The sequence below is a fragment of the Podarcis tiliguerta genome (genome assembly GCF_965153285.1).
Source record: "Podarcis tiliguerta genome assembly, chromosome: 1".
NCBI lineage: Eukaryota > Metazoa > Chordata > Lepidosauria > Squamata > Lacertidae > Podarcis > Podarcis tiliguerta.
In genome coordinates this window covers 4,104,350-4,130,205 of record NC_139534.1, presented here as the reverse complement: position 1 = coordinate 4,130,205, position 25,856 = coordinate 4,104,350, and the positions used below count along the sequence as shown (strand labels likewise).

The window sequence follows — 25,856 nt, the reverse complement described above, 5'->3', positions numbered from 1 at the left end:
TCACCACCTGTACTCAGAAACCTAGAAGGGAATGATCAAGTCCTCCTGGGTTTCATGATTCAAAAGCAAGGGAGAGCTGCGTTTAGTCCCCGCCACGGGGTGAGGTCCCAGGGTGAGCTCCCGTTGCTCAGTCCCAACTGCTGCCCACCTAGCAGTTCAAAAGCATGTCAAGTGCAAGTAGATTAATAGGTAACGCTCCAGCGGGAAGGTAAACGGCGTTTCTGTGCGCTGCTCTGGTTCGCCAAAAGCAACTTAGTCATGCAATCTGCACTTTAAGACGGCCAATTTCAAAAAGCTTAAGGAGCTACTGGGTGAGGTCTCATGGTCAGAAATACTCAAAGAGAAGGGAGTCCAAGGATGGGAGTTTCTTAAAGGTGAAATACTGAAGGCCCAAATGCAGACAGTTCCAACAAGAAAGTGGGAGGCATCTAAAGAATGCTTACAGATGAGCTAAGATTTAAGAAGGGCATGTATAAAAATGGAAGAAAGGGGAAATCACATGAGAAGCCAACAGTTGCAGGGTCAGCCAGGATAAAAGCTCAGAATGAGCTCAGGCTTGAAAGAAACGTTAAAAATAATAAAGGTTTCTTTGCCTGTGTTTGAAGCAAGAGGAAGAACAAGCAAGTGGTAAGTCATTTGTGTGGAAAAGACAAAGAAAAGCTATTGGGTGACAAGGCAAAACTCCTCAACACTTAGGACTCAGCTATACAGCTGCAAATAAAAAAAACATTTTAAGTGTGTTTTAAGTGCAATATACAATGAGATGATGGCGATGATGAGCCTTATGGAAAATTCAATGTACTGTATTTTTAAGAACACTTTAAAAAAAAGCATTTTCAGAGCAGTTTTTATGTGTGTGTGGATTCCAACATACTTTGCCTCCATCTTCATCCAAAAAGAAAATAATGCCCAACCTGCTGATAACATCATAAATGATATCAGGAGGGAGCTGCAGCCCAAGACAGGAAATGAGGTGGTAAGGAAAAACCTAGCTAATCTCAACAGTTAGTCTGTGGGCACTTTAGAAAAGGATGTGGCAATTACTAAGACCCAGCCATGTCAGACAAATCTCATTCCTTTTTTGGATAATTACAAATTTGGTGGATCAGGGGAATGCTGTGGACATTAATACATTGACATGGGTGTAGCCAAGAGGACAGCTGCCCTCCCCAATCAAGTAAATAAATAAAAATACTTAACTCAAAGTAGAAATAATCTGAGTATTTGAAATTGAAATGCTCACTGAGGTCACTTGGATGATTTTGGGGCACATTCTAGCAACACAACTGGCAACCCAGCAAGGCCCTTTCACTGGGGCAACTGTGGTAACTAACTGTGGTAAAAAAGGACAACCAAAATTGAGAACATGAAGCACTTTTCTCTGTTTACTTGTTAAGATTTCCCATTTAATAATGGTTTCTATTGTTTAATCCATAAAGGTGATTTGTAGTATTTTAGTCTCAAGTCTGCTCTAAAATATTATTAGCATTAAAATCCAGTAATTCAAACATTCCCAGAGATACTGTCCACATAAAGAAAATTGCTCAAAGAAAAGTTACAAAAACATTTAGACAAACAGGTTTGTAATATTTATTTTCACTGCACATACATAGCATATATACATGTCAGTAACATTCGGTTACTGCTTAACTTTGTTACAGCAGATGCTTATACTAGAACAGCGACTTGGAAATCAAACTTAAATGAGACTGTATTAAAAGAAGAAAATGAATTGCACTTTTATTACAAATTGTTTTCCCAATGCTTCCCCAACATTGCAAATAATATGCTATTAAAAATCTCAAGAGTTGCAGTCCATTTGTGCATGTATTCTTTATAATAAATTCAGATGAATTATTCTCCAATTTTACTCTAAAATGGGATAAATTATTGACCTGGTATTACTTAAAGGTTTATTACATGAAATGTACTAACAACTAAGACTTTATATAGCAGCTATTCAAACATATAAAAAGGGCACCATGCTTCAAAATATGGGAAAACGTTAAAAAGGTTTATTGTAAGATAAAAAGTGTTGGCATTCAGCTATAAAGCCTTGTCCACTACTTACATAAATGACTTAAAATAAAGATCACTGCACATAATATAAAGGGCGGGGTCAATGTGTGTATTTTCAGTCACAACAGTATGTCTATTCTTCACAGATGAGTGTTTCCATGACAAACCTGTTCTCAAAGTGTCGAATCTTTCGGCAATTACTTGCTTCACGCTTCTGCATTCCTGTTGTGGGAAAGTGAATAGAATATAAATATTATTTTTTTTTTTTTAAATGAGAGTTGCCTTTTGCTTCCTGTGAAAACTGTTGTGAGGGATTCTGTCAAACTGGAGACTCTGTAGGTCATTAATAGGGACCTGGGTTTGGCCAGCAGGCCAGCTCCGTATCTCCCCCACCCTCAACTTTGACCACCCACCCATCAATAGCCGGGCATCACAATGACATGTGCCTGGTGTATGCCAAAGTTCAAAGGAGGTAACTGGAACTGTTACAGCAACTTCCTTTAGAGCTGCTCCCAGCTGATGGGTGCTGGGCCTTCAAAGAGGCTCCCTGTGACTTCTTATAAGCTGATAGGTCAGTTATAGGCAGAAAGTATTCAAAGTGCTGGTGAAAATGTTTTGAATGCAAACTGCTTTTCTGAAAAGAAAACTTCAGTCTTTAATTGGAGTGGGGTTTTTTTGTCTATCCTGAGAAAATGGCTTAAATTCAAACCACCACCTTCCTTCAGGCCCCTCAGCTGCACTAGGGCATTGATGAGCACCTGCAAGACACAGAGGCTACTACATATAAACTACATGGGAGAGTCAAGATAGGAAGGTTGTGAAGGCTGGAGGCTGCAAATCTATGGATGTTGGATGATGCAGGGAGCTGCAAACATTTAATGAACTGAAAAGCAGACACAGCGGCTCTCTCAAGACTTGCTCTGAGCAGTCTTATTGCAAGAGAGTTGCTCATATGTACAGTTCTTGTTGAACCAACTTGATGCATCTGATATTGTTGTCCTTTAATCAGGATCGTCATGCCAAGTATAACAAATCTAGGCTCTAGAACAGGCTACCACTAAATTCAGTTTTGCCCCAGCATAGCTCACAGTTTCTGCTGCCAAAGGCAGGCAAATGCAAGAAATGCCACCTTATACCAGGGGTAGCTAACACTGGCTCTCCAGATATTGCTGGACTACAACTCCCATCATCCCTGATCATTGGCCATGCTGGTTCTGGCTGATGGGAGCTGGAGTCCAACAATGTCTGAAGAGCCACAGATCAGCCATCCCTGTCATGTTCTTCCTACCCATCCGAAGAGCTGTGGTGAAAGCCTCAACAGTTACTTTTGTTAAAAATTGCGAGTAATCAAGATTCAGGTAAGTAGCCATGTTGGTCTGATGCAGTCGAAATTAAAAAAAATAATAAATTGTCCAGTAGCACCTTAGAGACCAACTAAGTTTGTTCTGGGTATAAGCTTTAATGTGCATGCACACTTCTTCAGATCCACATCAGGCACTTCCTTTCTTCTGTGTCCCAAACAATGCTCCAGCAAAATTAGTCAATTCTGTTCCAACATACCACAAGATGCTACAACTCATGATTCAGCCCAAGTTAAGCAATTTTTAGTCCCCTGATTTGAATGGTAAATGTTTAACCTCATGCCTGTCACCCACTGAAAATAATGGTGACTTGGCTTACATCTGACTGGTGCCCACTGCACTGTTTTTAAATCTTATGCAAAGTACTTGATGCATAAAAGTAGCATGATTCAAACTGGCAAACTGGTTAAATAATGAAGTACCATGTGAAATAGGTTTTATGTCTTTTGTCCATGAGTTCACCATTCCATTGATACGTTTATTATTACAGTTCTTAGTGAAGCATATTCTCTGAATCAGACCACAGTGCTAAACATGCAATTACTGATATCGCAACAGTGCACAAGGCACAATATTCAACGGCACAAAAAACTGTCCTCAGTGCTAAGAGTTGCCATGTGAGAATGTAACTATTTAGCATGAGGGCCAACAAACGTGATTACACTTGAACTGCAGCAAACTTGCAAAGTCTCAGGCTGTCACAATATGAATACAGAGCACTGGGACGCTACCCTTTCACTATTTTATATGGCACTTGACAGGAGGGCCATCACCCGCAACAGAGTTGAGGTACCTTTCTTTTTCCCCATCCACATGCCAACCATACCTTTCAGCATTTCCTTGCGCTGCAATTTGTAGGTCTCTTTGCCACGACAGAGGCGATAGATGAAGAAGCCCAGCTGATCCACATTTTCTATACGATCAGTAACTATCATCTGCTCATGAATCAGGTAGGACTGAGGCAAATATGTTCCAGCCTGCATCAACCCAAATAAAAGTGCAACAGTATAGTCTCAATAATGATGTCATATGAGTCGTTTTTACAATTGCTCTGCAGGGGGGAAAAGTTCAGTTCTGCAGAATGTGTGTTGGAGGGGAGGGACTTCTTGCAGAAGGTAGAAGGAAACTGCTTTTAAAAAATACTCTTTATCAATTTTGCACACTTTAGAAAACAATAAAACATAATAGAGGAGAAATGGTGACACGTTTTGATGGACAGTTGATATAAATAAAAAGATAACTATTGTATCATATATTTCTGCCAAGGCTAATGTCAAGGAGTGTGGCAGTTTTGCCCTGTTAATATATTCAATAAGATCTCTCAAAGCCGCCGAAAGGTTTTTGGCTTAATGCTACCACTATAACACTATTTTTTTTAAAATAGCCATAGCTAGGGTTGCCATATTTCAAACAGTGAAAATCCAGGCAGAAATGTTGTTCTACTTTTTTTGGCCAAACTTGTTGAGCTTTTTTGGCCAATTTTTTAAAGGAAAATAAGCAAAAGCAGCACTACCGACAAGGTCTGCCATACATCCGGATTTTCCCGGACATTTGACCGATTTCCACCCAGACACAGCTAGAGACTGGAGTATTCTGGAGATGTCCAGGAAATTCCGGACGTATGGCAACCCTTCCATAACTAAAGTGAACTGCAGTTCTCTCAATTTGGACATAATGGGGAACTCAAATTTAAACTGAAAGGTTTTGGCTACTAGCAAAAATTGGCCCTCAAGACAAGATTACTTTAAAAAACGAATATTAATGATCTGTATTAAGATTTTTCAAAACAACTGATTAGGACCAGGCTACTTCAGAGACCCCCTTAACTCTTATCTACTCAGTAAGTCACTGTGTTCTGCAAGACAGTTTCTCCTTGAAAAAATTCAGAAATATCAGAAGCCCGGTCAACCACAGCTCCAAGCATTGCTTTCAGTGTGACCGCCCCTATTCTGTGAAACAGCATTCTTGTTGAGAAGTTGTTTGAATGCGTAAACAAGTGTTATGTATATGCTATAATGTAAAAATTAACCGATTATAGACAAGGTAGCCTTAAACCACATTCTTCAAACAATGTAATTTATGCTTTTGAATTGTGTACAGAGTAATTATTATTTTTTAATTCTTAAAATGACTTTATAAATAAAAAATTAGCTAATGAAGTTACAACATTCTGCTGTCCTGTAGTACATTAAGTGCTCTTTCATGTTTACATACACTTATATCTCCAGTATGAAAGTTTAATCATCTAGCCTGAATATATTAAAAAAGAAGCGTGAATTTTAATCATACCTTGATGTTGATCAACAACTCCAAAAAGTTTTTAGGCGGCATAACAACCGACGTGTTTAGAGGAATAACATAGCATTTATCCAGGCTGAGGTCAAGGTAAGCTGTAAGTCTCTGATGAGAAGATGTCACAAATAGCATGTTAGTAATTTTAAACATACAAAATTATGTATGAATAATCATTCTAATTGCTACTTCATTTTCCGGCCGAATGCCTGCCTTTGCAGATACTATTTGTAATGTCCCTTCAGATAAAACAAAACTAGCACTAAGGAAAGTCCAGCCTTCTGTGCTAGTTTTCTGTGGTTGTTTCTTCCGGGGGGGGGGGGGGGGAGCAGTGTCTTTCACATTGGGAAGCACTAAAAAAAAGGTGATCCAATTACCTCAAGCGGCACAAACCATTCTGCCAACTGAGGTTCCCACCACCCCATTTTGCTGCATGAATATCCCAGGCCTAATTTAAGAAGTGCAAAACATAATAAAACCTAGTACTTTTTATGTACTAAATGTTTTCAAATTGTAAATGTGATGGTTTTCTAGGCATGTGATTTAAACTATTTGGAGGAGAATTGTTATTATGCAGTACAACCCCCAAGTTCCAGGCATCTCAAGTCACATGCAAACTATCCAAAATTGTAGATGACACTCAAAGTGTGCTTAATGTGATTTTCCTTATTCAGCTCTCTAAAATAAATATCAGATTAATATGCAGGGTTCTATCATTATGTGTTGAATTTCAGTTACTACAGTAAGACAACCCAATTTATGCAAGGTAGACAAATCATAATTTGAGGGTTTTTTCTAGAGCAGTAAAAAAATTGGAGGGAGACAGAGAGAAGGGGAGGAAATTTCATCTAAAAGTAAACTCAAATAGCCACATATCTCATCAGTTGAAAGTACACTGAGGGTCCCTAACCACTGAGAATGCTGGCTCAGGCTGATAGGAGTTGGAGGGCAACACCTGAAGATCACAGCATCCCCATTCCCATTCTGCAGGAAGGAAACTGCTGGATATAACTGACTGTATGGAGGAAACTGATTAGTTCACAATGAATACCAGAAACATGAACTCCGGGCGGCTGCTTGTTTGAGTCTAGTAATTTTTATTTTTTATTAATTATTATTATTATTATTTTCCGCCAGCCACTCTGGGTGGCTTCCAGCAAAAGATTAAAAGTACATCAATCATTAAAAACTTCCCTAAACAATGTGGGTGGGGGGACAATATAAACAGTGCCGCTCAATCATAGCCATGTTAAAACAATTTGCTTTCCAACTGCTTTCTATGGGCAGCTCTCACTTCCACTGCAAGGGAGATTAAAGGAACTGGAATTTGGGCAAATGATGCAAGTCTGATGATTGTGGGAAGATAAACCATGGAACGTTGAAAAGGGAGTAACAGAAAAAACAATGAAAAAGGGAGTGAGGATGCTTACCTGCACAGGCCCTTAAAAGCATTACGGCAAGCAGTGAATTACCCTCCTCACTACACTACGCAGCAATAAAATGTTGTTCCATACCAATCTGGAGCCCTTTTGCACAGGCAGGAAAAAGTGGGAAAGTGCCCATGGTAAATTCCAAGCAGTGCAAGGTTCCTGTTTCAGGCTGCGTGAAGCCTAGAACAGTACTTCTGTTAGGAGCAAGATGCACTGCAACGTTTTGCTGCAGAGCTCCCTTGTATTCGCATCATAATTTTTTTACCATAATCAGTGGCGGGGTGTGGGATCCATCATTTCCTTGTCTGGGCCATGAATTAGGGAAGGAAATCAGGACTTTTGTTAAGGACTGAAAATTCCCATTTCCAAACCTGCCACATTCCAAACCCCAGGTTCCCACAAAACCTGTGGTTCACAGGCTTTAGGACATGCTCAGTGGTTGCAGTTATTGCAACTATGTTTTTTCACAGGAACATAGGAAGCTGTATTAAACTGAATCATATCATCAGTCCAGCTAGCTCGAATATTCTCTACTACACAAGGATGATGAACGGCCTGAGCATTTTTATCTGGGCTCGAGACACTCCCTGATTTTGAATGCATTGTGGCATTGGCAATAAAATCAAATATATAACAAATTTTGTCAACTGCCAGTGGCTAGTGGTCCTCCTCTGGCTTCACCTGCCCCATGCTGGCCTCTCTCCAATTTCACAATACAACTTCTGCGCCAGAACGTTCACCAATCAGTGTCAGTATCTGAGCATTACTGGAAAAGGGCATCATTTCCAACACAGCCTGAGCGCTGGATCTTCAATGAACTCGTCAGGAGTGGCAGTTCCATCATGAAAGGGTAGAGAAGACAGCTGGAGTGTTTTGCAATAACTCATGGCATGAAGCCGCCATCTCAAAGCCCCTGTGGCAGTTCCCAAAGGCTACACAAAGTACGGCACATGAGAAGCTGGTATGTGTGTGCTGCTTGAGTGTATGCATCGCTTTTGTGTCACTTGTGGATGCATGTGAGCAGTGGCCTTATTCATGATGGCACTGCCTTCTCCTGGCATGCAGCCTCCAGAACAAATAAGATCCTCGGGTGAAAATACGTTGCCCACCCTAGTCTATGCCACCGGGCAGCAGCTCTCCAGGTCTCAGATACCAGCCTTTCCCAGCCCAGTCGGAGCCTGCTTCTGAAAGTCAACACAACCAATCCATGGCTACAAATAAGGATATGGCAAGAACCTCTCACTCGCATTACAGACTGTCCTTACCCGGTGAAAGTCATGAACGATATCAGCTGGATCACTGTCAGCAAATTCTGGAACAGGCACACTGATGAACTCCACCTCCTGTTCCTTGAGGATTTGAATGTTCTCTTCAATGATCTGGTAACGGGGAGCCGGGGCGCCTGAATCTGGCTCACTTAATGTTAAGCCATCCTCAATATACTTTATTCCACAGAAGTAAACACCATTTTCCTAAAGGGCAAAGTTAAAAGCAAAGCAAATATTATGCAAGCTTTCAGGCACTTATAATCACCTTTAAATCATTACTATGTACCACATCCCTTCCTTATGCACTAAAGTGCTATTTTTTCTTTCATCTCAAAGGTATTTCAAGAAGCAGAGTGGAGGGGAGGCAGGGCGTGAAGAGCAGGTGTAACCCAGGCAGCTCCAGGTGTCCAGCTAGAGACAGGAAATTTCTGGGGGGAAATCAATTAAAATATCTGTTAAGTTTTAAAGTCAATTAAAAATACTGTGGGAGTGGTTTGGGGAAAAAGAAATACATTATGGATTCTCTTTTCAAACCTAGACTTGCATCTCCTAAGCTTACATTTTTAATGTTTGATTTTTATCATGCTTTTATGAATTGGAAGCTGCCCAGGGTGGCTGGAGCAACCCAGCCAAATGGGCGGGGCAAAATTATTATTATTGCATGTTCTTAAAAGCAATAAAATATCACATATAACGTACTGTGTTTTTGCAAAATACCTGGAAGCTTTGCTATAAATATTTATAATATCCTATTTTCTTAACAGGAAAATTTAATTAAAAATAAAATTTAACAGTTTAAAATTGAAACTATGAACACTGTAGAAAATAAAGGAAAGTTTTATTATGAAGGTTTGGAACCAATATTTAGACCAGCATTATGCTGAAGAAACTTTGGCTTTTAGAGGAAAAAATTCTAACTATTCTTGTATTTAGAGTTTTCCTATAGAAAAAAATATTCCTATTAGTCATGCTTCAAGTATGAAATCAGTAGATGTTAATTCAGTTTTGACCAAGTCTGGATTCAACTCAATGTATTTAAAGAACTGCAGTAAATTTGGATATTACTGTAGCATAATTATAAACAGGAAGCTGATGTCATGTATGCACATAATTGATTAGTTATCTTGAACCCTGAATTATTTATACCCTACTCCATCAATTTTCAATATATAATTGAAAATAACAGAATAACCCATTTTTTTTCCTCATCTAATCATCATCTTTCAGATGTATAGCTTTGGATTTTGAACTTTAACTTTGAGCTTCAATGAATTGAAGAAAAAAAATGAAAGACGTTTCCCCAGTTTTTCATGTTAAATTTATTCCCTGATTGCACATATGCATTTTCAAACATGCATCACATTTTTCATTAGTTGCACAATATGGAGGAATCTGAAGGGTGTTATAGGCTATAGTGTAAAGATGTTTAGCAGCCATGTTGCAGGGGCAATATGGTTGATGCAAGACTACTCCTTTAGATCAAATACTTTAAGTGTTCTGCATTCTGAAGCTTTTAAAGTAGTTTGCAGCACCAAATCCTTACTTAGCAATTCAGAGAATTCAATCACTAATCACTAACATTATTGCCTTTTTTTGTTTTGTTTTTTTTCCATTTTCTTTTTATTAAGTTTTTCCAAAGAAATCATACATACATACATAATAGAAGATCCAAAAGGAAATCATAACGTACAAGTAGTACCGAAAAAAGAAAGAAAAAATATAAAAGATAAAGATAAAAAAGAAAGGTGTTTCCCTTCATCCCGGTCTAGGTTATTTAATCATCCTACCTTTCTGCGGTCTCCATTCTCTCTTTCTATATCTCCACTTCACAGATTTTATATATCACCTACTGTAATTTTAATATTACCTAAGTTTTTTTCTGTATATGTTAAGAATTTGTTCCAATCATTAATAAGTTTTTTACTTTTTTGATGCCTGATTCTTTGTGTCATCATTGCTAATAACATTATTGCCTTTGAAGCTTGTATCTAGTTGTTTTGAGGAAGTGAGTTGGCTGAAAAAAAAAATTCAAAACAATGATTGAAAGAGGATTTCATATATCATTTTGAAAAACTTCTGCACAATTTTTAATTTTCTCTCAATTTTCTCATTTTTCTAATGGAAAAGTTCATTGGGAAATAAACAGATCAACTCCCAATCTCCACTCCCTCATACCCTTAAGCCAGGGGTCGGCAACCCTTCTCAGCCGTTGGCCGGTCCACTGTCCCTCAGACCTTGTGGTGGGCCGGTCTATATTTTTGGGGGCGGAATGAACAAATTCCTTGCCCCACAAATAACCCAGAGATGCATTTTAAATAAAAGGACACATTCTACTCATGTAAAAACACGCTGATTTCCAGACCATCCGTGCGCTGGATTGAGAAGGCGATTGGGCCAGATCTGCCTTAGTTTGCCTACCCATGCCTTAAGTCTTCCCATCTTGTCTCTGCCTCAATCTGTGCTCGGTGCTCAATGGAAGAAGAGGGCTTACACAGGCTTGCATCTGTGCCTGACAGCGCCTCAACTCTCCCAGTTCTGAGCTTGAAGCACCCATCTGTAGCTGAGCTTGCAGCAGCCATTAGATGCAGATGCAGAAGAAGCCTCTATCCTCCCTCTATCTCTAATTTGTTGGGGAAAGGTTTGTTTCAGCTCTCAAATCCAAGCTTGAAGCTGGAAAGAGGAGCAGATTTATTATCCCTGAGCTCATACAAAGTTTCAGAGACCTATCTTTGGGAAAGAAGTGTCCTAACAACAACTGATTTGGGGCTGGCAAGTAAAACCAGTCCCCCAAAACTGATGATCCCTGGCCATCCACGTTAAATGCAGGAATTAACATGTGAATTAGCTCTAAGTATACAAGGGCTAGCGGTTAAAATATGTTGGGGATTTTACCTTCACTTTTTTTAGAAGAGTTAAAGTTGGGTAACTAGCATAAAATTGTCAAAATAGTACCAAGAGAAGAATTAAAGTATTTACTCATTTAAGTAATATATTCAACCTACCTGGAATGCAAAATACTTGTATAGATAGGCACCCCCAAGTATCACCACAGCAAGCATAAAAGCTAATCCAAAACACATACACCAACACCAAGCCCTCCTTTGTGCGATAGGTACCACGCCCTCTGGATCCTATAAATATAGAAAGGGAAACAGTAATCAGTTGTGCCCATCAAGCATTATAAGGCCATATAGATGCATGGATATGTGGTTCTTTGTAAAGGCATAGGGTGATACCAAACTAATTCACAGTCAGAGAGTACACTCATTAAAATCAAAGTAGACACGCTGTTTATGTCTAGTACATACATTGTTTACTTCTAAGTAAAAGGGATTAGTATGAGAGCTTTGACTTGTTATCTTGTATATTTTTTAATATTGAAATTGCTATATAACCGGGGGGGGGGGGGAGGCCTTCTGGGGAGGGTCATGGCAAATTGACCAACTTTTGTTGACAGCTCACCAACAGAGATAATTACGTGGTGAAAGCCAAAGCAATCCTGGTTATTGAAATTCTCTCTAGAGATAAAGAGTAAATGGGGGTTAACTTGAAAAAGCTGCTGCCTGAGTCAGAAGACTGAGAAGCTGCCAGCTCCTAGAAACCCAGACATTTTTTTGGGGGGGGGGGGAATTAAGAGGGAGGCACCAGCATTGTGTCCGGAGGTGTCACTTGCAGTTAAGGTCAGAAAGCCTTCCTTTTCCTATTTATCATGAATTATCTCTGAAATTGAGGTTTAGCTGTCTGTCAGTGGAAATTTACATCTGGTGTGTAAGCTACTTTCTGATTTTAAGAAGAGTCAATTATAAAAGGCTAAAGACAAAACAAAAAGCATGCTTTAATTTTTTAATCCAAGGAAGTTTTTAAATGGGCAAAGGAGCTCTAAGTGTTCTGTTTTTAATTTTCTGTTTCCCTACAGAAGATTTGCCTTGAAATGGAAAGTAATTTCTCTACTTAACAGTTCCTCCCATGGGAAAGGAATTTTTGGGGAATGCTGTGAAGATCTTATGGTGGAGGTGGGAGATTGAAGAGCTTATGGTGGAGGTGAAGATCTTATGGTGGAGGTGGGAGATTGAATTTCTTAAGGTGTGAATATCTGTGAATATCTTAAGGGAGTGGCTGGGTTGAACCATTAACAAGACCAAGTACATTCAGTATGGCAAATACATTGCTGGGCATACCATTGACTGTTGGCATCTTACAGCAATTATTGGATGAGCAATTAAGAGAAATTAGAGCTGAAATGATAAAATGGGAAATGAAAACAGGATGAAATAGAAAATGGAATTAAAGAGGACTCAAAGGCTATGGAAAACAAGACTGATAAATGACTACCAGAATAGGAGAGTGAAATGGCAATTGAAGGCAATAGATGGTGAAATGGAAAGGTCCTTCACACAGTGTCTAGTAGGAATGAAACAGCCAAGGAGTGCAAAAAAGCCATGGATGGAGAAATCAAGAGACACCCTAAATTGGCAGAAAGATTGTTGAGAAAGAAAGGTTTCTGTGTACAATTTGGAGTGAACTCAGATGGAACAGCTATCAAACCTCAAGCGCTTTTCTTGGAAAAAAAGAATGGAAGAAGCAGAAATTGATTTTCCCCTCTAAATTAGGGTGGAAAATCACAGCAAATACAATTACCGTATTTTTCGCCCCATAGGACACACCGCCCTATGGGACGCACCTAGTTTTTTTGGGGGGGGAATAAAGGGAAAAAATTTACCCCCCCCAGGCACGGGGCTGGCGCAGGGGAAGCCCAAGCTTCCCCGCACCCCAGTCCCCAGAACAGCCTGCTACCCGCAAGCCTAGGGAGCCGCGCCGGTCTCCCCAGGCTTGCGGACAGCTGTGCGGAGCCCGGGCACGCTGAAGAGGCTACGAAATGCAGGCAGCTCTGTGCAACCCTCCGCAGGCCGGCGCGGTTTGACGCCAGGCTCCGGAGGGTCGTGCAGAGCTGTGTGGAGCCCGGGAGGGCAGGCAGCTCTGCGCGACCCTTCGGAGGCCGGCGCGGCTTGGCGCCGGGCTCCGGAGGGTTATGCAGAGCTTGCTGAAGCCTGGAGAGCGAGAGCCTCTCGCTCTCCAGGCTTCAGCGAAAGCCTGCATTCGCACCATAGGACGCACCCACATTTCCCCTTCATTTTTGGAGGGGGAAAAGTGCGTCCTATAGGGCGAAAAATACAGTATATAATGAACACACATTGTTCGTATAATAAAGTGCATTTAGTGCAATAATATAAAGACAACAGAAAAAGCAAAAACACCTGCTAACGGCAATGGCATGGGTTGTGTCCAGACTGGGCTGTTCATTGTACATGGGTCACTGTTTCCATGTGCACACTTTCCTCCACACATGACAGCTTGCAATTTTTATCTCAACATCCACACTAGTGGGCAGTGCTTTATGGGATGTACTTGCACGGTATGCTATTGTCCCCTCCATTCAATTAGCCCTTCCTGCCCTCCTTAAATTCCAGAAACCTGAGGTGCACTTTGGGCATGCTTGCAAGTATCTGAGAAAGAGAAACAGACAGACACAGGCCCTGCTTTCTCTTGAAGATCAAGTAACTGAAAATTGGTCACATCTCTGTAAGCGTATCATCATTGCCAAGCTGGCCCATCCCCCACTTCCAAGCGTGTTTTGAGAAGACGTTTGCTCACCTGCACAAAGCTATGCTGGCTGCATCACTGGCACTGTAGGAATAAATCTGGCTAGAAAGCAAGGGTACTCAAACATTTACTTTTTTTAATACACATTTTTCAATATACCAGATTTGCAAAGGTATGTGTGTGTAGTGAGGTAAGGTGAGAACATTCTCTGCTAGAAAATTCTCTGGAGAATATTCTTCACAAACTATAAATTCTGATGCAAGAACCAGTTTTACAACTCACATTAAAAAAATCTAGTAAATAATAAGTCAAGCTGTGATATTGCCAGTGTAAGTAATGAATAATGATTTTTTTGATCCAGTTACATTATTTGGCATTGTGTCATTCACCACTGACAGTTCTGAAATGTGAACTACAGAAAACAATTTTTTTTAGTTTTAAAAATGCTATTCATTTAATCTGATAAACATTAGAATTCCTATGTATTTCAACTACATGTAATAGCCTTTTTCTATTTTGATGTGACCTTATTCTTAGCAATGCCATACCCCTGGCCATACAGTGTGATTTTTTTTACAAAAGTAGCTTTAATGCTTTATACACTTAAAGTACCCAAGCCTATAAAATTATGTGTAACAGCATGTGAGGTGGCCTTGATTTAAACAGCTTTTCATTTCTATCTTATTATTTAATGCCAGTAACTGGTTTCTGCAGTGCCATTTAAAAGAGAGTGACATACTGAAAGATATTATCATATAATGATAACATATTTAATGTTAAAGGCTTCTTTTTTATATGTATGGATAAAGTTTTGTTTATCAAGCTGTGTTTTAGTCACCAAAACAGTTAAGTGTTAGCGCTATTAGAAGCACAGGATAGCCTATTACTGAATTTACTTGTATCAAACCTTAACATGCCAATTGTATTTTTTGACTTGTCCTATAACATGTACACATTCTAATGGAAGAATAAAATATGATTTAACTACTGAGTTTCCTTATACCAAACCTTAGAATCATAGAATCATAGAATCATAGAATCATAGAGTTGGAAGAGACCACAAGGGTCATCGAGTCCAACCCCCTGCCAAGCAGGAAACACCATCAGAGCACTCCTGACATATGGTTGTCAAGCCTCTGCTTAAAGACCTCCAAAGAAGGAGACTCCACCACACTCCTTGGCAGCAAATTCCACTGTCGAACAGCTCTTACTGTCAGGAAGTTCTTCCTAATGTTTAGGTGGAATCTTCTTTCTTGTAGTTTGGATCCATTGCTCCGTGTCCGCTTCTCTGGAGCAGCAGAAAACAACCTTTCTCCCTCCTCTATGTGACATCCTTTTATATATTTGAACATGGCTATCATATCACCCCTTAACCTCCTCTTCTCCAGGCTAAACATGCCCAGCTCCCTTAGCCGTTCCTCATAAGGCATCGTTTCCAGGCCTTTGACCATTTTGGTTGCCCTCCTCTGGACACGTTCCAGTTTGTCAATGTCCTTCTTGAACTGTGGTGCCCAGAACTGGACACAGTACTCCAGGTGAGGTCTGACCAGAGCAGAATACAGTGGCACTATAACTTCCCTTGATCTAGACGCTATACTCCTATTGATGCAGCCCAGAATTGCATTGGCTTTTTTAGCTGCCGCGTCACACTGTTGACTCATGTCAAGTTTGTGGTCAACCAAGACTCCTAGATCCTTTTCACATGTACTGCTCTCAAGCCAGGTGTCACCCATCTTGTATTTGTGCCTCTCATTTTTTTTGCCCAAGTGCAATACTTTACATTTCTCCCTGTTAAAATTCATCTTGTTTGTTTTGGCCCAGTTCTCTAATCTGTCAAGGTCGTTTTGAAGTGTGATCCTGTCCTCTGGGGTGTTAGCCACCCCTCCCAGTTTGGTGTCATCTGCAAATTTGATCAGGATGCCCTTGAGTCCATCATCCAAGTCGTTGATAAAGATGTTGAATAAGACTGGGCCCAAGACAGAACCCTGTGGCACCCCACTAGTCACTCTTCTCCAGGATGAAGAGGAACCATTGATGAGCACCCTTTGGGTCCGGTCAGTCAGCCAGTTACAAATCCACTGAGTGGTAGCATAGTCAAGACCGCATTTTACCAGCTTCTTTACAAGAATATCATGGGGCACCTTGTCAAATGCCTTGCTGAAATCAAGGTAGACTACATCCACTGCGTTCCCTTCATCTACCAGGCTTGTAATTCTGTCAAAAAATGAGATCAGGTTCGTCTGACATGACTTATTTTTCAGAAATCCATGCTGACTATTGGTGATCACAGCATTCCTTTCTAGGTGCTCACAGATTGTTTGCTTAATGATCTGCTCCAGAATCTTCCCTGGTATTGATGTCAGACTGACTGGGCGGTAATTATTTGGGTCCTCTCTTTTCCCCTTTTTGAAAATAGGGACAACATTTGCCCTCCTCCAGTCTGCCGGGACTTCGCCTGTTCTCCAGGAATTCTCAAAGATGATTGCCAATGGTTCTGAGATCACATCTGCCAGTTCTTTTAATACTCTTGGATGCAGTTCATCTGGCCCTGGAGACTTGAATACATCTAAACTAGCCAAGTATTCTTGTACTATCTCCTTAGTTATTCTGGGCTGTGTTTTCTCTACTGAATCATTTGCTCCAAATTCTTCAGGTCGGGCATTGTTTTCTTTATCGGAGAAGACTGAGGCAAAGAAGGCATTGAGGAGTTCAGCCCTTTCTGTGTCCCCTGTTTGCATTTCACCATCTTCTCCTCTGAGTGACCCCACTGTTTCTTTGTTCTTCCTTTTGCTACGAACATACCCATAAAAGCCTTTTTTGTTGCTTTTAACCTCTCTAGCAAGCCTGAGTTCATTCTGTGCTTTAGCTTTTCTGACTTTGTGTCTACACGTGCTGGCTATTTGTTTGAATTCCTCTTTGGTGGTTTCCCCCCTTTTCCATTTTTTGTACACATCCTTTTTTAATCTTAACTCCGTTAAAAGTTCTTTAGATAGCCACCCTGGCTTCTTTAGGCTTCTTTAGGCACCTTCCATGTTTCCGTCTCATTGGTATTGCCTGAAGTTGTGCCTTTACTATCTCCCTCTTAACAAACTCCCAGCCATCATGAACTCCCTTTCCTTTTAGTATTAGTGTCCATGGGATCTCACCCAGCACTTCCCTAAGTTTTATGAAGTCAGCTTTCTTAAAGTCAAGAAATTGAGTCCTAGTATGCTTGGCTGCTCCTTTCCGCTGTATAGTAAACTTCAGAAGAGCATGATCACTTGCGCCTAATGATCCTTCCACTTCTACCCCATTAACCAGGTCATCGACATTGGTTAGGACCAGATCTAAAATGGCTGTTCCTCTTGTTGCTTCTTCCACTTTCTGGACAATAAAGTTGTCTGCAAGGCCAGTGAGGAATCTCTTTGACCTTATGCTCTTGGCTGAGTTTGACATCCAACATATATCTGGGTAATTGAAGTCTCCCATTACTACTATCTCCCTTCCTTTTGCATGCTTGGCCATCTGTTCCATGAAGGCATCATCTATGTCCTCTGTTTGGCTTGGGGATCTATAGTAAACTCCCACAATGAGGTCACTGTTATTCTTCTCTCCCTTAATTTTGACCCAAATGCTTTCACTTTGGCTTTGAGGTTCTAAATCTTGGATCTCTTCACAGGTATACACATCCCTGACATATAACGCCACTCCTCCTCCTTTCTTGTCTGGTCTGTTTCTCTGAAATAGATTGTATCCCTCCATTTTTACATTCCAATCGTGGGACTTATCCCACCAGGTTTCAGTGATGCCTATTATGTCATATTTAGTTTGCTGTACCAAGAGCTCAAGCTCATCTTGTTTATTTCCCATGCTTTGTGCATTAGTGTACAGACATTGAAGTCCATTAGTCATTCCCCCGTGTCTCTTATTTAAGGATTTTTTCCTCCCACCACTAGGTCTGCTTGCTGTTTGCTCCATTTGGTCTATGACATTTGGATGATCATCTTCATCAATTGATAGACTCCTACCTTCAGGAGCACTGTCTCCCTCCCCCACAATAGTCAGTTTAAAGCCCTCCTGATGAGGTTTCTGAGTTTTTTGGCAAAAACATTCCTCCCAACCGTTGTGAGGTGCAGCCCATCGCTTGCCAGAAGTCCATCTTCAAGAAACTGCAGTCCGTGATCTAAGAATCCAAACCGTTCCTGTTTACACCATTTGCGAAGCCAGCTGTTTACTTCCACTATTTTCCCCTCTCTCCCTGGGCCACGTCGTTCAACTGGGAGGACAGATGAGATGACGATTTGTGCATTTAATTGCTTCAATTTCCTGCCCAGAGCTTTGTAGTCTCTTTTGATCTTCTGGAGGCTATTGCTTGCAGTGTCATTGGTTCCCACATGAACCAAGAGGAAGGGGTAATTGTCAGTGGGTTTTATGATTCCTAACATGACAATTACTGGTGCCATCACCTTAGAAAGGTGAATTCTCCTATTTTAAATGAAAATTCTCTAATATTCTCAGTAATTGAGAATATTCTCGAGAATTTAACATCACTGTGTGTGTGTGTGCGTGCGTGCGCACGTGTGTTACTGCAAAGCAGCTAAGAACTTGGAGTTACTTGCAGAATAGTCTGTCACCTCCTTGCACCCCTTGTTTTCCTTTCTTGACTCCATTTCCTGCAATTTTTAAAATTAAAAAATACAGTTGTTTCATGCAAGAGCAGTTCTGTGCAAAAGAGATTTTAAAAACCAACAACAATCACTATGAATGTGCCTTCAGCAACAGCCAGTATAAAAAGAGCAAGCAGCATCCTTTCTGTTGGGTTGATGAAACCCAAATAGGAGGAGCCGGTGAGGCCACCACACATGAAAAAGAACCCGCCAATACTGTATGTTCCAGGGTGTCTACTATCAGACAATGTTCAACTTTATATCTGATTTTCTTCCCATATCGGATTATTTTCAGACTAGTGAGGGAAATGTACTGTTATGTGCCTCTCCAATCTCTAAACAGTGAGAGAATCCAGGGGTTCCTGCGCTTACCCAAAGCTTGGTTTTCTTTGAATGAAGGTCAGTATTAGCTCTGCAGCAAATCTTATTTATATTCACTTATTTCATAAAATTCATACATTGCTTGACTGTAAAACCCTAAAAGTGGTTTACAAAAAGATAACACAGTAAAATCCAGAAAAAATCACAACCCTACTTTAACACAAACAAAGTTAACATACTGAAGCAGATTAAAATTACCTAGCTCTTGCTTCCCCATTGGTTTCCAAGGGAGCCCCCAAAATCCAGCACAGAGGAAACATTTTTCTGTGTCTCCAGCTGCCAGCCGGCCTCCAATGCAAACACGTCAGGTTACAAACATGGGTTACAGACTCCGCTAACCCAGAAGTAGTACCTCTGGTTAAGAACTGTTTCATGTTAAGAATGGACCTCCAGAACAAATTACCGTATTTTTCGCCCTATAGGACGCACTTTTTCCCCTCCAAAAATGAAGGGGAAATGTGTGTGCGTCCTATGGGGCGAATGCAGGCTTTCGCTGAAGCCTGGAGAGCGAGAGGCGTCGGTGCGCACCGACCCCTCTCGCTCTCCAGGCTTCAGGAAGCTATCCGCAAGCCTCGCGTGCCCGGTGGGAGGTCCCGCCAGACGCGCGAGGCTTGGGGCGGCAGCCTGAAGCCCGAAGCAGGGGGCGAGCCGTGGAGCCTGCCCCCTGCTTCAGGCAGATGTCGGCAAGCCTCCTGCAGGAGGTCCCGCCGGGCGCGCAAGCCTTGGGGCGGCAGCCTGTTCTGGGGGCTGGGGTCGTGGGAAGCTCAGCCTTCCCCCGTGCCAGCCCCCGCGTCTGGGGGGGGAATAAATTTCCCCCCCTTTATTTCCCCCCCAAAAAAACTAGGTGCGTCCTATGGGGCGGTGCGTCCTATGGGGCGAAAAATACGGTAGCCAGAGATACCACTGTACCTACTTTTATCTTCCAGCCAGGTGGGGCGTTGATACCCACCCATTTATTTCTATGGCAACTTCTTTAGACTGGTAAATTGCAGTACTTAAACAGGCAGCCAAAGTCATTACCTTAACAAAGGAACTGGTTTGGCTTGTTTCCTCTTATATATTCTGCCCCATACACAGGATCACATGTTTGGAAGGAGCACAGCACATCATTCAAACTGCTCCCCACCCAAATAAACCCGACTTCCGAGGTATGACTGTAGAGGCTGCCACCACAAAAAAAGACTAAACCAGCTTCAAATCCACATTACACTTCAATGTGGATAACCCCATAGTGAGCCAAACCAAAACACTTTACTGGGTCCATTTAGGTTTTTTTATAAAACAATTATATGTGAAGCTCTTTTGTTCTACTGATGGGCTGCTTTGCTCTAGCATATTTGATGTACACCAGGCACGTCCAACAGGTAGATCATTGTGATCTACTGGTAGATCACTAGGACGTCTGTGGTAGATCAACAACTTTGACCTGAACCCCCAAAATGGGGTAGATCACTGCCAGTTTTTAACTCTGTGAGTAGATCGCAGTCTCTTGGGAGTTGGCCACCCCTGATGTACACTAACACTGAAAGAAAGAAACAAAAATCTCCCAAAGTAGTACTCAACCTGATTAGAATTTAAAGCATCTCTGCAGGAAAATGCAAGAGGTCAAAACGGTTTATTTACTACTGTAGTAGTATATCGCCCTATACCTGCAAGTCGGACCAGACCCAAATGCTTCCAACATCTGGCGCAGGATATTTATGTCTCTTTCTCTTTTTCTTCCCCACTTTTCACTATAGTCACCCAGAGAGCAGGGATGTTTCCCTGCCTCCCCAGGATCCTTGGTTAGGTACACTGTGCAAATCTCCATATCCACAAAGCAAGTACCATGTTGCAGTTTGCCGTCCACTACTGGGAAATTCAGCTGAATCTCATGCTCTACCAACTGAGCTATTCAAGCCAGAACTCTTGGTGAAACTCTGCTCACTAACCACAAGCTGCACCCCAAGCTTTCTCGTATTCTTTGGGGATTGTTTCCCAAAAGAATCCTCCACACAAGGAAGATGGATTGCCTTTTCATAGCACCTACTTCACTGGGCTGTAGCCTAGCACAGGGAGTGATGTCTCAATAGTTATTATGGTTCTACACATAACTTTTTTCCAAAAGGAAAAAAGGTACACCTGAATGGAACTGCATCACCAACATATATTATTCAGATAATGGAAAGGTGTTGGGATCCAGCGCATCGTGCCCAACATGTTACACTCATAAGTTAGCAATTTCAAACAGCCTGTTCTAAGCATGACTTAGGTCTGTGGCCTAATCTGCATTTTCTGCTAAATCAAGCCATAGCTGCTTCTCTCTTTGTCTTGCCCCATTCATAACATGGCAGCAGCAGGATTGCAAGAAAAGTGAAGCAGCTGTAAATTTTGCGGAGTACATTCACACTCACTCATTAAATTGGCTTAGTGTTACACATGGAAAGTGGACCAGTAGGTTTTCAGCACTGTTAGCATGGTACTGAGTCTACAATGCCAGGTAGATAAGGACAGCAACCTAAATTGGAGCATGTAAAAATATATGAAGGCACTATTCTCATACAAGATTTCATTTAGAGTATATACATTCGTGCATTCCACAGGATTGTTTTAAAGGAGGTCAGGATGTGTGGATTACCCCAGATAGGTAAAGGTAAGGTAAAGGACCACTGGAAGGTTAAGTCCAGTCAAAAGTGTCTATGGGCTTGTGGCACTCATATGCCTTCAGGCCAAAGAAGCTGGCAATTGTCCATAGACAACTTTCTGGCTCATGGCCAGCATGAGTAAACAGCTTCTGGCACAACAGGACACTGTGACAGAAGCCAGAACACACGGAAATGTTATTTGCCTTTCCGCTGCAGTGGTACCTGTTTATCTACTTGCACTGATGTGCTTTCAAAGGGCTAGGTTGGCAGGAGCTGGGACAGAGCAACAGGAGCTCACCCCATCATGCAGATTTGAACTGCTGACCCAAGAGGCTCAGTGGTTCAGACCACAGTGCCACCCGTGGCTCTTTACCTAACCCCATATACAGTGGTACCTCTGTTTTTGAATAGCTAAGTTCTTGAACTACTTGGAACCCGAACACTAAAAACCTGGAAGTGAGTGTTCCAGTTTTCAAACTTTGTTTTGGAAGCCGAACATGCTCCGCTTTGAGTCCTGAGCGTCCATTTTTTAGTGTTGCGCTGCTAATTTGTGTCCTACCAGTGTAATTGAAAAGTTCCTCTTCCGGTTTTAGTATTGTGCTGCTAATTTGTGCCCTACCATTCCAAAAGAAGTATTCTGTTTCTGAGGTGTTCTGAGGTGATATTTGGATCTTACATTTGGTGCTTTTGTTTTAGCTATTTTTTGTCTTTTTGTTTGTGTGGCTTTTTCATTTTTGTGGCTGACTTGCGACTTTGTTTTTGTAACTGTGTAGAACCCAGTTCAGCTACTGATCGATTGATTATGTGACTGTGGAAATGAATAAAAGCAGCAAAGGCAAGAGAACCATTAACACTGTTTATTGCTTTCATTTTATGGATCAATGGTCTCGTTAGATACTAAAATTAATGTTAAATTTCTGTTTTAGGGGCTGTTTTTAAAAGTCTGGAACAGATTAATTCATTTTGCATTACTTCCTATGGGAAAGCGTGCCTTGGTTTTGGAATGGACTTCTGGAACGGATTAAGTCTGAGAACCAAGGTACCACTGTACTGAGTAAATTAACAGCAAATGGGTCAAAATCTACTTGCTATGCCACTGTACTCCTAGTCTATTTCCTGGCAGCAATCATATGTAAATACGTAATTGAGGCCAGTGAATCTGAGCCATGCTATGGCAATGATAGGGTCACTTGTGCTCAGTCAAGGTAATCCATCATTAAGCTTGTGCTAATAAAAATGTATTTTGGTATTGATTATGATGTATGTTTTAATGAATCAAGCCTCTCTTTGTAGTTAGCATGTTATCTGGAGCAAGTTTTACGTAGCTTAGACTTCACCCCCCAGGAAAAATCTCTGAAACAGCTGAACATGTTTAAAAGTATTGTTGTGGAATGGAGAGCAGAAATCCTTCAGCCACCTTCCCAAAGCCAAGTAAACAGTCTCCAGACTTTGCGAATGAGGTGCCAGGACTCTGGGACAAGGCTGGAGCCCTCATGCCTCCTTCCCTCAGTGACCCGACTTTGGTGAAGGCAGAGCGAGGGCTTTGGGAATGTCCCCAAACCCAGTAAAGGAGTTACCACCTCACTTACTGGGGTCTGGGAAAGTCACAGGAGGGGCCTGGAAAGCTCTCAGGGCCCTCCCAGGGCCCCAGTATGCAGCCCCCTACCTCACAGGAGGGCAGTTCAGGAGGTTCCCAATTTTGCCTTTATGCACAGACCCCTGTAACCGAACTCTTGTGGAAGTGGCAGGCCCACTGCACAGAAGTGTAGGCATCAAATCTGTTCATTTTCCAGGTAATGTTCCAGGCAAGGCAGACACTGAAAAGTGTTGGGCAAGGGGGATTCCTTTTGGCTTAGTCCAGCTGATTGCATTGCCCAGTTGATTTTGTAGCTCTTGTTATAAAGCAAGATTAAATCGAGTCAGAGAGGAAGAGTGAAACAACACTAACATACCAGGAAAGTTTGTATGCTTCAGTTCCTCTTTTAATTTCCTTAATTCTAGGCCCTTGCTGGATAACACAAACCAGCAACTCAAGGGAAATAAAAAAGGGTCATCCCTACCTCAACCCCACAATAAACTGTTTAGATCTTGGATCCCAAGTAAGGAACGGTGGGGGAGGAAGCAGCAGCTTCTTGAACAGCTGTTACAAAGACCAAATTAACCCCCCCCACACACACCTTTCCACCTCAAATGATAGCACCAACTTTGCAAAAGATATTTTGTCTACTGCAGCTAAAATATCAGAGGAACTGAAGATAGACTGTTGGAATCTAACACAGTATACTGAGCAGATCTAACTGTGCCAATTGATAGTGAAAACATTTTAAAAAAAGTAAAAGTCACTAATCTCATAATTAATTTTTGCCTCCATTTTGAAGAACAATTGTATATCCGTTTTCCAAACAGCTTAAACCCAAACCTAGGAATGCCAAATTTGGAACCATGGCAAAAGTTTCAATAGCTTGAGGTTGATGAAACCTATTTCCTCTTTGCTGTAGTAATGTATATACATACAGTTGCAGCTTAGAGAACTATAAAGTGGAAATATGAACTGTTTAGTCTTTAGAAAGTCAGAACACGCCAGACTATTTTAACTACCGTGTACCATCATTATAAAATGGTAATCAAAAACTTATCAGAATTGCGCAAGACAGTTTAAATTTGACTGGGATTATGGAAATTAAATGGCTCATCCACTGCCTTATTGGAGATTAAATTCATTGCTTCACTGCATAAAACGAATGATTTACTTGATGTCATCACAATTTGGTACAATATGACCATCATGTGGCAATGTGAAGAGCAATTATTAATTTTAACACAGGTTTTCCTTGATTATAGACTACTTCATCAGTGTGCTTTTCAGCGGGCAGAAATATAGGTGTAAAGAAAACCGGTTACACTCCCTGCGCTTGGAGGAAATGCCAGCCATGAAGCTTCCGACACAATAGATCTGTTTGTCTGCGCTGTTTTTGCGGCAACATCCTACCCGTCTGGGAAGCTGGCACAACAACGCTTCACCTTCCTCCGTCTTGCTGCAAAAGACGCGGCGACCTGAGCAGGGCGGATCTGCCCACGCACGTCTTTCCTTCCCTGCGAACGAGGCTCGGGCAACTGCGGCGGAGCGGACCGAGGCCCACTCGGCATCCCCAAGGGCCCCGCCGCCCCCGGGACTGAGGAGGCAGCTCCGAGCGCGGCCCGGAGAAAACAAGGCCGCCCAAGAGCAGGGGGCGAAGCTCGGCGGCTCTTCCCGAGTCAGCCATTTTAGATCCGCCCCGAGCTCTTCCGCGGCGCTTGCAAGGCGCTCGGCCGGGAACCGCTCTCCGCCCGGGCCGCCCCGCAGGCCTCCTTCCCGAAGGGGCCTGGCGGACGGAGCCGCCGCCCCGGAGCCCAGCGGGCCGGCCCCCCTCGCCCGCCCGCCCGCCCGCTCACCTTGGCGCCGGGGGGCAAGATCAGCACTTGGCTGCAGCTGCCCTCCTTGCTCTCGTCCTCCTCCTTCCGGCCCGCGGCGTCCTTCTGCGCCAACGCCGAGTTGAACGACACCTTCACCATGATGGCGGTGGCTGAGCGGCGATCCCGGGAGCTTCCGGCTCTCCGCTGGGCTGGCGGCGGCGGAGGGTGCGGCTGGGGCCTAGGTGTGCGCCGCTCCTGCGCCTCTGCCTCCCTTTCCTACGTTCTCCGCCTCCTCCTCGCTCAGGCGCCCAACCAGCCCGGCAAGCGACCGCGGGAGAGGGCGGGGCGAGGGAGGAGCCAAGGCCGCGGCGGCGGCACCGGGCCCGGGGGGGGGGAGCTGCCTCCGGAGCGACCCGCAGGAGAGGCGCGCCAAAGGCGGGCTGCAGGCGGACGGCTCCTCCTCGCCTCTGGCTGTTCAGCTGGCCGGGCCCCGTTGGGGCAGCTCGCCCGGCTGCCTCCCCGCAAACCTGCACCTGGCCAGCGGAAAAAAAACACGAAAAGAAACGTCTTTCTCCCTAGCCCGCAAATAGGACAGGCCCAGGGCTTCCAGAGTGAACCGTTCACAGTGGGATCAGGTGTTAAACAGGCTTGGGTTGTCACCCCAACTCGTATTTATTATTTTCATGGCCATGATCCTACACATTGTCAAACTCCCCACCGGGGTAGAAATCATTTATCGAACAGGTGGAAATCTCTTTCATTTGAGTAGGCAAAGAGTAAGGTCACCATAACTTCCGTCATGGAGCTTCAATATGCTGATGACAACCTAGTGTGTGCACAC

The 25,856-nt window shown here is 42.5% G+C and overlaps 1 protein-coding gene across 1 annotated transcript; it reads right to left on the bottom strand.

Annotated features, from left to right (window-relative positions):
• Positions 1 to 1,566: 1,566 nt before the first annotated feature.
• ITM2B (integral membrane protein 2B) lies at positions 1,567 to 25,477 on the bottom strand. The gene is made up of 6 exons (XM_083402898.1): positions 25,055 to 25,477; positions 11,373 to 11,501; positions 8,368 to 8,574; positions 5,670 to 5,780; positions 4,207 to 4,357; positions 1,567 to 2,241 (listed from the first exon to the last, which is right to left on the bottom strand). Exons 1-6 carry the CDS (start codon positions 25,172 to 25,174, stop codon positions 2,153 to 2,155), a joined length of 807 nt encoding a protein of 268 aa, XP_083259024.1. The 5' UTR covers positions 25,175 to 25,477; the 3' UTR covers positions 1,567 to 2,152.
• Between the last annotated feature and the right edge of the window lie 379 nt (positions 25,478 to 25,856).

Bases quoted from the DNA above. Each gene is read 5' to 3' on its own strand.
- ITM2B (XM_083402898.1), bottom strand. From the start codon at position 25,174: ATGGTGAAGGTGTCGTTCAACTCGGCGTTGGCGCAGAAGGACGCCGCG. The intron at 11,502-25,054 runs GTGAGCGGGCGG...CTATATTTATAG, and splicing joins TCTTGCCCCCCGGCGCCAAG to GATCCAGAGGGCGTGGTACC. The intron at 2,242-4,206 runs GTATGGTTGGCA...TTCCCACAACAG, and splicing joins GCGCAAGGAAATGCTGAAAG to GAATGCAGAAGCGTGAAGCA.